This window comes from Salvelinus sp. IW2-2015, linkage group LG8, assembly GCF_002910315.2.
Source record: "Salvelinus sp. IW2-2015 linkage group LG8, ASM291031v2, whole genome shotgun sequence".
NCBI classification, from domain to species: domain Eukaryota; kingdom Metazoa; phylum Chordata; class Actinopteri; order Salmoniformes; family Salmonidae; genus Salvelinus; species Salvelinus sp. IW2-2015.
The window spans coordinates 52,195,378-52,208,207 of NC_036848.1; the positions used below are offsets into that span (position 1 = coordinate 52,195,378).

Below are 12,830 nucleotides of genomic sequence, written 5' to 3' on the forward strand. Positions count from 1 at the left end.
GTAAATAGAAGGTGTGTAATAATGTTAAAGCATGGTGGTATAGCGCCCCTCAGAGGCGGGCAGTGTTGACACACAGCCGCGCCGGCGCCAGATGAATTGCATAGACTAGAGGAATTAGAGTTTGTTTGGATTTATGCATGTCTGTGTTCTTCTGTGTTGAGGGCATAACAATGCAATAGCTGTGTCCACACTACAGTCCTCAATATCCACTCTACGGTCCTCAATATCCACTCTACGGTTCTCTGTATCCACTCTACGGTCCTCAATATCCACTCTACGGTCCTCAATATCCACTCTACGGTCCTCTGTATCCACTCTACGGTCCTCAATATCCACTCTATGGTCCTCTGTATCCACTCTACGGTCCTCAATATCCCCTCTACGGTCCTCAATATCCACTCTATGGTCATCTGTATCCACTCTATCGTCCTCTGTATCCATAATATGGTCCTCTGTATCCACACTATGGTCATCTGTATCCACACTATGGTCCTCTGTATCCACTCTATGGTCACCTGTATCCACTCTATTGTCCTCTGTATCCATAATATGGTCCTCTGTATCCACTCTATGGTCCTCTGTATCCACACTATGGTCCCCTGTATCCACTAAATGGTCCTCTGTATCCACTCTATGGTCACCTGTATCCACTCTATGGTCCTCTGTATTCACACTATGGTCCTCTGTATTCACACTATGGTCCTCTGTATCCTCACTATGGTCCTCAATATCCTCACTATGGTCCTCTGTATCCATCATATGGTCCTCTGTATCCACTCTATGGTCCTCTGTATCCACACTATGGTCCTCAATATCCTCACTATGGTCCTCTGTATCCACATCTGAACTTCCTTCCTCCTCTCTCTTTCTCATTCTCTCTCTCTTTCTCTCTCTCATCCTATCTGTCTCATGCATGCTCTCATTCTCCCTCTCTATCTGGCTCCCTCTCTCTTTCTCACATTATCTCTCCTGCGGTATTACATGGATGTTTTTTCACGGCTGACTCCTCTAGATGAGACGTTGAGGTCAGGTGGAAGACACGTCTGTTTCCATGATACTAGTGAAGGGAAATCACACTTGCTTACATTGGTGTAGAGATGCATTCATATCAGGCACATGTCATAGCAGCCAACGTTGTACGGTCTGTTAGGTTTAAGCGGCTTGTGGCGTCTGTCCGATTACTGTATGCATAAACATGACGCTKTGTTTGAATGTCCTTAAATAGCTAAAGTATGTACATTCCCACATACAATTCTTATTATAAAAGGTCTGACAATGACTACCTTGGCACGTCGCTACAGTGGCTGGCGTATTATACAGTGTTGATTTGAGCATATTGTCTAGTGTCATTTAATTTGTTTGTCTTTATTTTCTTTGTTTTTGTCAGGTAGCCTACCAGTTAAGAGCATTTGGCCAGTAACCGAAAGGTTGCTAGTTCAAATCCCAGAGCAGACTAGGTGAAACATTTGTCAATGTTCCTTGGAGCAAGGTACTTAACCCTAATTGCTCCTGTAAGTCATTCTGGACAAGAGTGTCTATTTAAATGTCGAATATTTCCATATATTGCACAGAAAATCTAATAAACAGGTCATGGCTTCTGGAAGCTTGTCATTGTCTGTAACTCTCACCTAGTCATGATGGTAAAAATGTAAAACTATCATCATAATTCATACTGGCTGACCAATGCTCAAGTAACCAGTTATCTCAACAGCATATTTAATATTAAATTGTAATATTCAGTATAACCATGGTTACCCACAGTTGGATGTATGCTGAGTAGATTGACCCCAAGTCAAGTCAAATGTTATTTGTCACATTGTAACGATGTTCGTCTAAGGAAGAAGGAGAGGACCAAGGTGCAGCGTGGTACATGTTCATGATTTTTAATAACACTGAACCCTCAAACAAAAAAGAACAAAAGCGGAACAAACAAAACAGTCCTGTCTGGTACAGAGACAGAAAACAACTACCCACAAAACCCATGTGGGCAAGAGCTACCTAAGTATGGTTCTCAATCAGAGACAACGATAGACAGCTGCCTCTGATTGAGAACCACACCCACCAAACAACAAAGAAATACAAAACATAGAATGCAAAACATAGAAATGCCCACCCCAACTCACGCCCTGACCAAACCAAAATAGAGACATAAAAAGGGAACTAAGGTCAGGGCGTGACACACATGCTTCATAAACAACAGGTGTAGACTAACAGTGAAATGCTTATCCCTGATCTTTGAGATGTTCAGTTTTTTGTGGGTTTTTCCCTGATTTGTCATTTCCCTGATTTGTTCATGTATAATGAAGATTGTTACATAACCTGTTTTGAAAGACTAAATAATGAAATCCAATATTTGTTATGATAAATAGTGAGTGAGTGATCAAGCATTTGATACCTAAAAGAGAAAGTACACTTTTGCTTGACATGACACTGCTTACAGTGCCAACAGTTAAACAATTATCAGACAGCAATTCCCCTTTCTTTACGAATTACTGACGTGATCTGTGTTAAAGGCCCAGTGTAGTAAAAAACTTGATAATCCTGTGTTTATATATAAATAAAATWAAATTTCACATACACATGTTTAGCAGATGTTATTTTACATTTACATTTTAGTCATTTAGCAGACGCTCTTATCCAGAGCGACTTACAGTAGAGTGCATACATTTTATTACATTTTTTATTTTATTTATTTATTTATATTTTTTTATATTTTTTTTACATACTGAGACAAGGATATCCCTACCGGCCAAACCCTCCCTAACCCGGACGACGCTATGCCAATTGTGCGTCGCCCCACGGACCTCCCGGTTGCGGCCGGCTGCGACAGAGCCTGGGCGCGAACCCAGCCCAGCCTGGGCGCGAACCCAGAGACTCTGGTGGCGCAGCTAGGACTGCGATGCAGTGCCCTAGACCACTGCGCCACCCGGGAGGTGTTATTGCGGGTGTAGCGAAATGCTTATGTTTCTAGCTCCAACAGTGCAGTAGTATCTAAGAATTCACAACAATACACACAGTACACACAACCTAAAAGTAAAATAATGGAATTAAGGAATATATAAATATTAGGATGAGCAATGTCGGAGTGGTATTGAGGAAAATACAGTAGAATAGAATATAGTATATACATGGGATAAGTAAAGAAAAAATATGTAAACATTATTAAAGTGACTAGTGTTCCATTATTAAAGTGGCCAGTGATTTCAAGTCTATGTATATGGGGCAGCAGCCTCTAGGGTGCAGGGTTACATAACCAGGTGGAAGCCGCCTAGTGATGGCTATTTAATAGTCTGATGGTCTTGAGGTAGAAGCCGTTTTTCAGGCTCTCAGTCCCAGCATTTATGCACCTGTTCTGACCTTGCCTTCTGGATGATAATGGAGTGTACAGACAGTGGCTCGGGTGGTTGTTGTCCTTGTTGATCTTTTTGGCCTTCCTGTGACATCGGGTGCTGTAGGTACTTTGCCCCCAATGCTGCATCGGGCAGACCACACCACCCTCTAAAGAGCCCTGCGGTTGCGGGCAGTGCAGTTGCCGTACCAGTCGGTGATACAGCCTGACAGAATGCTCTCAATTGTGCATCTGTACAAGTTTGTTAGGGTTTAAGGTGCCAAGCCAAATTTCTTCAGCCTCAAATGTCTTGTGCCTTCTTCACCACACTGTCTGTGTGGGTGGACCATTTCAGATTGTCAGTGATGTGTACGCCGAGGAACTTGAAGCTTTCCACCTGCTCCACTGCGGTCCCGTCGATGTGGATAGGGGCTGCTCCCTCTGCTGTTTCCTGAAGTCCACGATCAGCTCCATTGTTTTGTCGACATTGAGAGAGAGCTTATTTTCCTGGCAACACACTCCCAGGGCCCTCACCTCCTCTCTGTAGGCTGTCTCGTCATTGTTGGTAATCAGGACTACTACTGTTGTGTCGTTTGCAAACTTGATGATTGAGTTGGAGGTGTCCATGGCCACACAGTCATGGGTGAACAGGGAGTACAGGAGGGGGCTGAGCATTCACCCTTGTGGAGCCACTGTGTTGAGGATCAGCGAAGTGGAGTTGTTGTTTCCTACCTTCACCACCTGGGGGTGGCCCGTTTGGAAGTCCAGGACCCAGTTGCACAGGGCGGGGTTTAGACCCAGGGCCCCGAGCTTAATGATGAGCTTGGAGGGTACTATGGTGTTGAATGCTGAGCTATAGTCAATGAACAGCATTCTTACATAGGTATTCCTCTTGTCCAGATGGGATACGGCCGTGTGCAGTGCGATGGCGATTTTATCGTCTGTGGATCTATTGGGGCGGTAAGCAAATTGAAATGTGTCTAGGGTGTCAGGTAAGGTAGAGGTGATATGATCCTTAACTAGCCTCTAAAAGCACTTCATGATGACAGAAGTGAGTGCTATAGATAGTAATTTAGTTCAGTTACCTTTGCTTTCTTGGGTACAGGAAAAATGGTGGATATCTTGAAGCATGTGGTGACAGCAGACTGGGATAGGGAGAGATTGAATATGTCTGTAAACACTCCAGCCAGCTGGTCTGCGCATGCTCTGAGGACGCGGCTAGGGATGCCCTTTGTAGTCCGTGATAGTCTGTAGACCCTGCCACATATGTCTCGTGTATGAGCTGTTGAAATACTACTCCACTTTATACTGTCTCTATACTGACGTTTTACCTGTTTGATTGCCTTATGAAGGGAATAACTATACTGTTTGTATTCGGCCATATTCCAAGTCACCTTGCCGTGGTTAAATACGGTGGTTCGCGCTTTCAGTTTTGCGCAAATGCTGCCATCTATCCACGGTTTCTGGTTAAGGTAGGTTTTAATAGTCACAGTGGGTACAACATCTCCTGTACACTTCCTGATAAACTCAGTCACTGTATCCATGTATTTGTCACTGTTATTGTTTTAGGCTACCAGGAACATATCCCAATCTGCGGGATCAAAACAATCTTGAAGCGTGGATTCCGATTGGTCAGACCAGCATTGAATAGTCCTTAGCACGGGTACTTCCTGTTTGAGTTTCTGCCTATAGGAAGGGAGCAGCAAAATGGAATCGTGATCAGATTTGCTGAAGTGAGGGTGGGGGAGGTCCTTGTAAGCATTTCGAAAAGCTGAGTAGCAGTGGTCTGTTTTCTCAGAGCGAGTGCTGCAGTCAATGTGTTGGTAGAACTTCTGTAGCGTTTTTCTCAAATTTGCTTTGTTTAAATCCCCAAAAGGAATAAATGCGGCCTCAGGATATGTGGTTCCCAGTTTGCATAGAGTCCAGTGTAGTTCTTTGAGGTACTTCCAGGACAATGACTGAAAGTCGCAATGACTGCCAGCAGATACCCATAGATTTCCAGTCATTGTGCTAACGCTACTTAGCATTGCCTCACAAAACGACCTCTAACTTCTTTCATACCGGACTCAGAGACATAAAAATGGTATCCACGAGTTCAACTGACTCTGGGGATGTAGACAAAATCCAAAACTATCCCTTTCATTGTTACCCAGAAATGATTTGATATTGAGATAAAAATGGCTGCATTGGACCTTTAACTAAATCTCTCGCTCCATGGGTGTGAAATTTCTAGTTTTAGGCTGGGAAGACCCAGATACAAAACATTTTTTTACAGCAGAAACTCTGTCTTCCCATAGGAAGTATGAGGTGAGGGTGATGTGATCAAAGGGAAGGAGTTTGATAAGCAGAGGACCATGAGCCGGGGCTGCATCCTGACACCAGGTTTATAAGCTCCACAAGGTATTGTGGGCAGATGAAGGAGCAGACCTGGGGGAGCAAGGTATTGTGGGCATGAAGGAGGAGACCTGGTGGAGCGAGCGCAGGGAGTCTTAGGGTGCTTGAGACGTGGCAGGAATCTCAATCGATGATCATTGTAGCAAGGACCAAGGGGATGGAAAGAACAAGGCAGGTGCAGGAAGAACACAGGAGGGTATCAAGCGATTGGGGCATTGACATTTTCTGAAAGGTGTACAGCAAGTAATAATACTTAATAAAAAGGAAATGAGAAGAAGGGTTAACTAGGGATTTAGGGTCAGGGAGAACAAGAGGGGACCAGAGCTCACTGCCCCCTAATGTTGTGTGTTCCGTCATTTTCTCTCCTTTTGCCAGTATTTATTCAGAGTTTCTCAAAGTAGTTACGAGTGAAGCCACGTGTGTCCATGGAGCCATTGAAATCAGTATACTTCACCTGTGGACACATTGCAGGCCATATTAAGGACTTACTGTACACATGCTTAAGGGCAACATAAACACAGAGATATATGGAATCTTAATCATGTGGGCATGAAGGAGCAGACCTGGTGGATTAACCTTTAATGTTGGTCTGAAACTGTGTTGATATTTTGTACAGTGAGTTAAGATCTATATGTTAAGCCTCTGACAAACACTTTTTTTTGGTAGTTTGGTTGCTGAAAAAGGTKCCCGCAGACATAATTTAACAGGTTGTACCGGTTCCTTTCAGAGGGACTAAAAGAAACAAAACAAGTTGTGGATTGAGTTGTTTTGAACCATCATCATTGAGCTGCTATGAATGTCGAATGATGCTCCAGATGTTAAGAGAACGCACAGCACATCTTTGTTCCAACATAACAGCTCGCAACTAGTGCACTGACTTTTCTCCCATGTGTATACATGGTGCTTGTCCTTTCATGATTATTGTCTCTGGGAATTGAGTAACACGGAGATGGTTTCTGGTGTATTTCAGCTCCTTGTGGTGGTCATTATGCTGGGTCTGAAGGCGTGGTACTCTCTCCTAACTTCCCCCAGAACTACACCACTGGTCAAACGTGCTCCTACTACATTACTGTCTCTGGAGAATTTGGTAAGGTTTTTTATTTTATTTAACCTTTATCTAACTAGGCAAGTCACCTTTAAGAACAAATTCTTATTTACAATGACGACCTACCCCGGCCAAACCCGGACGACGCTGGGCTAATTGTGCGCTATGGGACTCCCAATCACGGCCGGCTGTGATACAACCTGGATTCGAACCAGGGACTGTAGTGATGCCTCTTGCGCTGAGATGCAGTGCCTTAGACCGCTGCGCCACTCGGGAGAAGGGTTAATCAACTGCAACATTATTAAAGCAGCACTTAGACTTAATCTGACAAGTGTGATTTAGCTGCCTACAGTCCAATGGAGGATTTACCATCATTTTCAGATATTATCATTGTGGAAAGTATGTATCTTAAGATAGTCTCCTCCTATCCAGGCTTATACAAAGCATAGTTCAGTCATGAAGTGCTGAATCATGGATCAAGGTATGTTAGAGTTATCCCTGGTTCTTGTCTGACCTCATACAAGTTATGCTTTCTCAATTGTGCGTGATATTCAGCCGTGATGACACAACCAAAACATATCTAATTGTATAAGGTATATATCTGTGCCTCAGTGCGTATTTATCATGCATGAACTGGTGTAGCAGATGTGAAATCGCAAGGTAAACATTGTTGGTTAGCCTGTTATGTGGTGACATCACCCACCCTGAGACCTGGGTAGTTAGCATGCTAGCCTTGTGTCATTGTTGACAAGATTCCAAGTTCCATTTTGCCATTTTAAACACTCGGTTTACCATTTGCAGATAGGATTGTTTTGTAGCCACGTTTTTCATACTGAGGTAACCTATATGATGTCCCCATTTTGTCTCCTCAGTGGTGTTTGGGCAGTTTGCCTACTTTCAGACGGCAATGAATGACTCAGTGGAACTATTTGATGGGGCCAATCAGAATGCCAGGCTGCTAAGCTCCCTCGCTGGGTCTCATTCTGGTACGTAATAGCTTTCCATTCTTTCCGTTGTTAAATGAACAAAACCGATGGAAAACACACACGCACATGCAGATGTTGTTGGGGAAGACAAGAGGTGTTAATACAAAAAGGTCTCAGCATGATCCCTGTATTAATAACTGCTGTTGGCACTTGGTTACTGTCTCATTCAAAATGTTTTCATTTCAGTAATTCATATTGCGACATAACGTCCATATTGCGACATAACATTCATATTGCGACTTGATGTCCATGCCATATCAGAAATAAGCAATGCTTCAATGATCACGAGTATCCATGGTTTCAGTTCTTAGGCTACTGTTGCCGTCTACACTGTTCTTACCCCTAGATGGCTTCAGAGAGAGCTTGTGTGGCCTACCACTTTGCGATTGAGCCGTTGTTGCTCCCAGTCCTTAGGCCACTCTCAGTATTTTTGTATTATTTAAAGCCATCTAATAAAATACGAAAAATTCAACACCTGTCCTCATCCGATTTATTGCTGGTATTAACAGCGGAAGGTAATTACATTTCAGAACAGAAATCAGCCTCAACTTTACATTCTTCTGAGGATTGATTAAGGCTGTTGGATATAAACTGTTTGTATGGGACCTTGTACTATTCAGATTTGTGTTATTCTGCAGTGCAACAATATATTCCCAAGGGAGATGATGGTCTTTGACTTTGTCTTTAGATTTCACCATTCAGGAATGCAGTATGTGATGTGCTATATAAAATTTAAATGGAAAGGTTATACTGAATTAGATAACATATTAATTACCTCTGACATTTGTCCAAGACGTGTATACTAATATTTTCTGTACACTATTCCTTTGCACTGGTAATTGAGATTTTCTATCAACAAGTAACTTGATGTGTTTTCCCTGTCTATTCATGGTGACATTTGAATTATAATGATACATTAGATCATAATGCATTGGCTGTGTTCACCTTAATGGAGGCTGATTAGCAACCTACATTAGCCACATCCACAATAAGCTACTCTACCTAATTATAGGCGTTCAAATGTCATGGCTTTCAATAAGTTCACGCCATCAAGAAGACACTTCCTACCATGTTTTCATTGTCACAGCTGATTACGTTTTACAAGACTCAGGCCTACAAATGTGTAGCCTATACAAAGTTGTTTGCTTGTCCAACATTCTCATTATTGATAAGACTTTGTTCTTCCTCTTATTATTAAGAGAGTCCTCTACTGCATAGACCATACTTAAAAGTTCAACTGCCAACAGCATGCTATTTACCCAGCAAGATCTTGAATGGGAGCTAGTATATTTATAAGAAGCAATTCATCATGCAGCTGAGGTTTTGTTCTGTATAGCACACAAGAAGGGTCGGGAATCTCAAGAAAGGCCACTGTTGGCTTCATAGGGTTAATACTGAGTCAGCATATTGTGTGTGTTTAAAAAAAACATTTATTCATCCTTTTTTTGCAGGAGAGACCTTGCCCCTGGCGACATCAAACCAAATTATGGTGCGATTTACTGCAAAGAATGGTCCTTCCGGCAGGGGTTTCCACTTTGTTTACCAAGGTATGTTTATATACTGTATGAACAGGTAATACGTTGCAATATATACATACTCAGGTCATGCATGACCTTTCCTTACTGTTTTTACCCCTGTGGCAGTAGGTGTGTTTCTGAGGGTCCTGGAGGCCTCCTGAAGCCCTCCATCCCCAAGCAGCAAAGGGTCTTATCTATCCATGTTATGGTTCCCATGGTTGTCAGGCTGTTCAAGGCGTTTGCCGTTATCTCTCTTGCCCCATGGGAGCCTAGGGTGCCAGTACTCTAATCATTATACCTGCGCAAGGCATGTCATGGTAAAAGGGATTTCTAGCTGCTTTAGTAGGCAATGAGCAGAAGGGCTCATACAGATACACTATAGAACAGTATGTTGAAAGTGTCGTATCCAATATTTAAGGACTCCCTCTCTCTTGCATAATCAATATAAAATGTCACACATTAATATATAAAATATAAACCCACATGTTTTATAAAACCTTTCCAGGATGGCAGAGTACGATTTTTCTTTTTTCTTTCTTAACTCAATCCTTTCAGATTCCTTAAATCCAATGATGCCTTTGGCTTTTATCATCGAGGTGTCATGTCTACTTTATTTTAGTGTCATTTAGAGGTTCTCTCTCTTGTAGATAATAGCTCACCTCAGGACACATCAAGCATTTTCTCTCTCTGTCAAAATTGTAATAAATAAGCTATGTGAATTACATGAACTTTTACTGTCAGCTGCCTTATAAAAATGAATGATCTCAAATTGTAATTTTTCATGAAGTATGTTGAGCACATATACTGTACAGTGTTTACCAGACTGTGGGGATGGAAGGGTTTTTTAAATACTCCCTGACAGTTAGGATAGTTTGTTTGGTACTTGGAGGTATCCAAGTCATGATTGCAGAACACACTCCGCTCTGGTACCTATCTAGAAATATCTGACACAATCCCTCCCAGCCCAACAGTAAAGGCCTCAATATTGCACTAATGTATACTATATACTGTAGATAAAATAGTATTTGAACTCTTACCCCCCCCCCCCCCAAAAAAAAACAAAAAACATTCACATGTGAAGATCGGATATGGAGTTTCACACGTGAAAAACCTTAACGTGTGAAAATCTCACTTTCACGTCACATGTGAAAAACATTCACGTCTGTGAGAGAAGAGAGGACAAGGCCATGCATGCAGTGGTACATAATGTTTTGCTATACTGTAGTACAGATTGTAACCAGTCATGTTTTGAATATCAGATATATATATATTTGGTTTCATTGTCATCTTCCATGCCTTGGTGTCCTGAGTGTTCATGATTGAATAACAAAGTTATAACACATGCTGAAGTGTTTTTACTTCAGCATGAATTAGCCATTAGTATGGCTGATGATACACTGAGATCATTCTAAAGATCTCAAATGTCCATAATGACAAATCATATATTACAACCACATTGTATTGCAATTTTCCTGTGAGCTTTAAGCGAAGAGTTCACACATCTAGGTGTTAAACACTGGGTACTATTTTCTTTGTAGCTGTTCCTCGCACCAGTGACACGCAGTGCAGCTCTGTCCCAGAGCCACGCTACGGCAGACGGATTGGGTCCGAGTTCTCAGCTGGTTCCATTGTTCGCTTTGAGTGCAACCCTGGGTATCTGCTACAGGGATCCAAAGCCATCAAATGCAATGTGGTCCCCAATGCGCTAGCCCAGTGGAATGATACTGTGCCCACTTGTGCTGGTAAGCCTCCTCAAATCAGTCACATTTGTGGAGATTGATTTAGAGATGGGTACATGTTGTTGTAAAAGGGAAATTCCACCACTTTTCAACCTGGTATTAATTATCACCAGACCCATACCGAGTCTGTGAAAACGACTCATTTCCACTATCTGCCGTTAAAATAAATGTTTTTACTTCATATATTTTTTGCGGTAAAACGTAGGAATGCGCCGTTTTTACATATGTAGACATTGGTATGGTGCTGAGATAATGAATATGAGGTTGAAATGTGGTGCAATTGCCCTTTAAGAACATACAGTGTGTAGAACATCTAATAGATATGTCATAATTTTTTACATTTGTAAGTTACCATAAACACCATAAACATACTGAGATATTGAGAAGTGAGATGATTCTTTAGTCACAATAATGTTCTAAACTCAGCAAAAAAAGAAACGTCCCTTTTTCAGGACCCTGTCTTTCAAAGATAATTCGTAAAAATCCAAATAACTTCACAGATCTTCATTGTAAAGGGTTTAAACACTGTTTCCCATGCTTGTTCAATGAACCATAAGCAATTAATGAACATGCACCTGTTGAACGGTCGTTAAGACACTAACAGCTTACAGTTGGTAGGCAATTAAGGTCACAGTTATGAAAACCTAGGACACTAAAGAGGCGTTTCTACTGACTCTGAAAAACACCAAAAGAAAGATGCCCAGGGTCCCTGTTCATCTGCGTGAATGTGCCTTAGATGTGGCCAGGGCAATAAATTGCAATGTCCGTACTGTGAGATGCCTAAGACAGCGTTACAGGGAGACAAGACGGACAGCTGCTCGTCCTCGCAGTGGCAGACCACATGTAACAACACCTGCACAGGATCGGTACATCCGAACATCACACCTGCAGGACAGGTACAGGATGGCAACAACAACTGCCCGAGTTACACCAGGAATGCACAATCCCTCCATCAGTGCTCAGACTGTCTGCAATAGGCTGAGAGAGGCTGGACTGAGGGCTTGTAGGCCTGTTGTAAGGCAGGTCCTCACCAGACATCACCGGCAACAACGTCGCCTATGGGCACAAACCCACCGTTGCTGTACCAGACAGGACTGGCAAAAAGTGCTCTTCTCTGATGAGTCGCGGTTTTGTCTCACCAGGGGTGATGGCTGGATTATTGTTTATCGTCGAAGGAATGAGCGTTACACCGAGACCTGCACTCTGGAGCGGGATTGATTTGGAGGTGGAGGGTCATGGTCTGGGGCGGTGTGTCACAGCATCACCGAACTGAGCTTGTTGTCATTGCAGGCAATCTCAACGCTGTGCATTACAGGGAAGACATCCTCCTCTCTCATGTGGTACCCTTCCTGCKGGCTCATCCTGACATGACCCTCCAGCATGACAATGCCACCAGCCATACTGCTCGTTCTGTGCGTGATTTCCTACAAGACAGGAATGTCAGTGTTCTGCCATGGCCAGTGAAGAGCCCGGACCTCAATCGCATTGAGCCCGTCTGGGACCTGTTGGATCAGAGGGTGAGGGCTAGGGTCTTTTCCCCCAGAAATGTCCGGGAACTTGCAGGTGCCTTGGTGGAAGAGTGGGGTAACATCTCACAGCAAGAACTGGCAAATCTGGTGCAGTCCATGAGGAGGAGATGCACTGCAGTACTTAATGCAGCTGGTGGCCACACCAGATACTGACTATTACTTTTGATTTTGATCCCCCCCCCTTTGTTCAGGGACACATTATTCCATTTCTGTTAGTCACATGTCTGTGGAACTTGTTCAGTTTATGTCTCAGTTGTTGAATCTGGTTATGTTCTTACAAATATTTACYCAT

The 12,830-nt window shown here is 42.8% G+C and overlaps 1 protein-coding gene across 1 annotated transcript in view; it reads left to right on the forward strand.

The window, feature by feature from the left end:
- The window catches only part of LOC111968271 (CUB and sushi domain-containing protein 1-like), a 441,455-nt gene that overhangs the window by 355,092 nt on the left and 73,533 nt on the right, over nt 1–12,830 (forward strand). The window contains exons 31-34 of the mRNA XM_070444995.1: nt 6,693–6,809; nt 7,640–7,753; nt 9,205–9,300; nt 10,809–11,012. Coding sequence (XP_070301096.1) covers nt 6,693–6,809; nt 7,640–7,753; nt 9,205–9,300; nt 10,809–11,012 — 531 coding nt within the window. The remainder of the gene's footprint in view (nt 1–6,692; nt 6,810–7,639; nt 7,754–9,204; nt 9,301–10,808; nt 11,013–12,830) is intronic.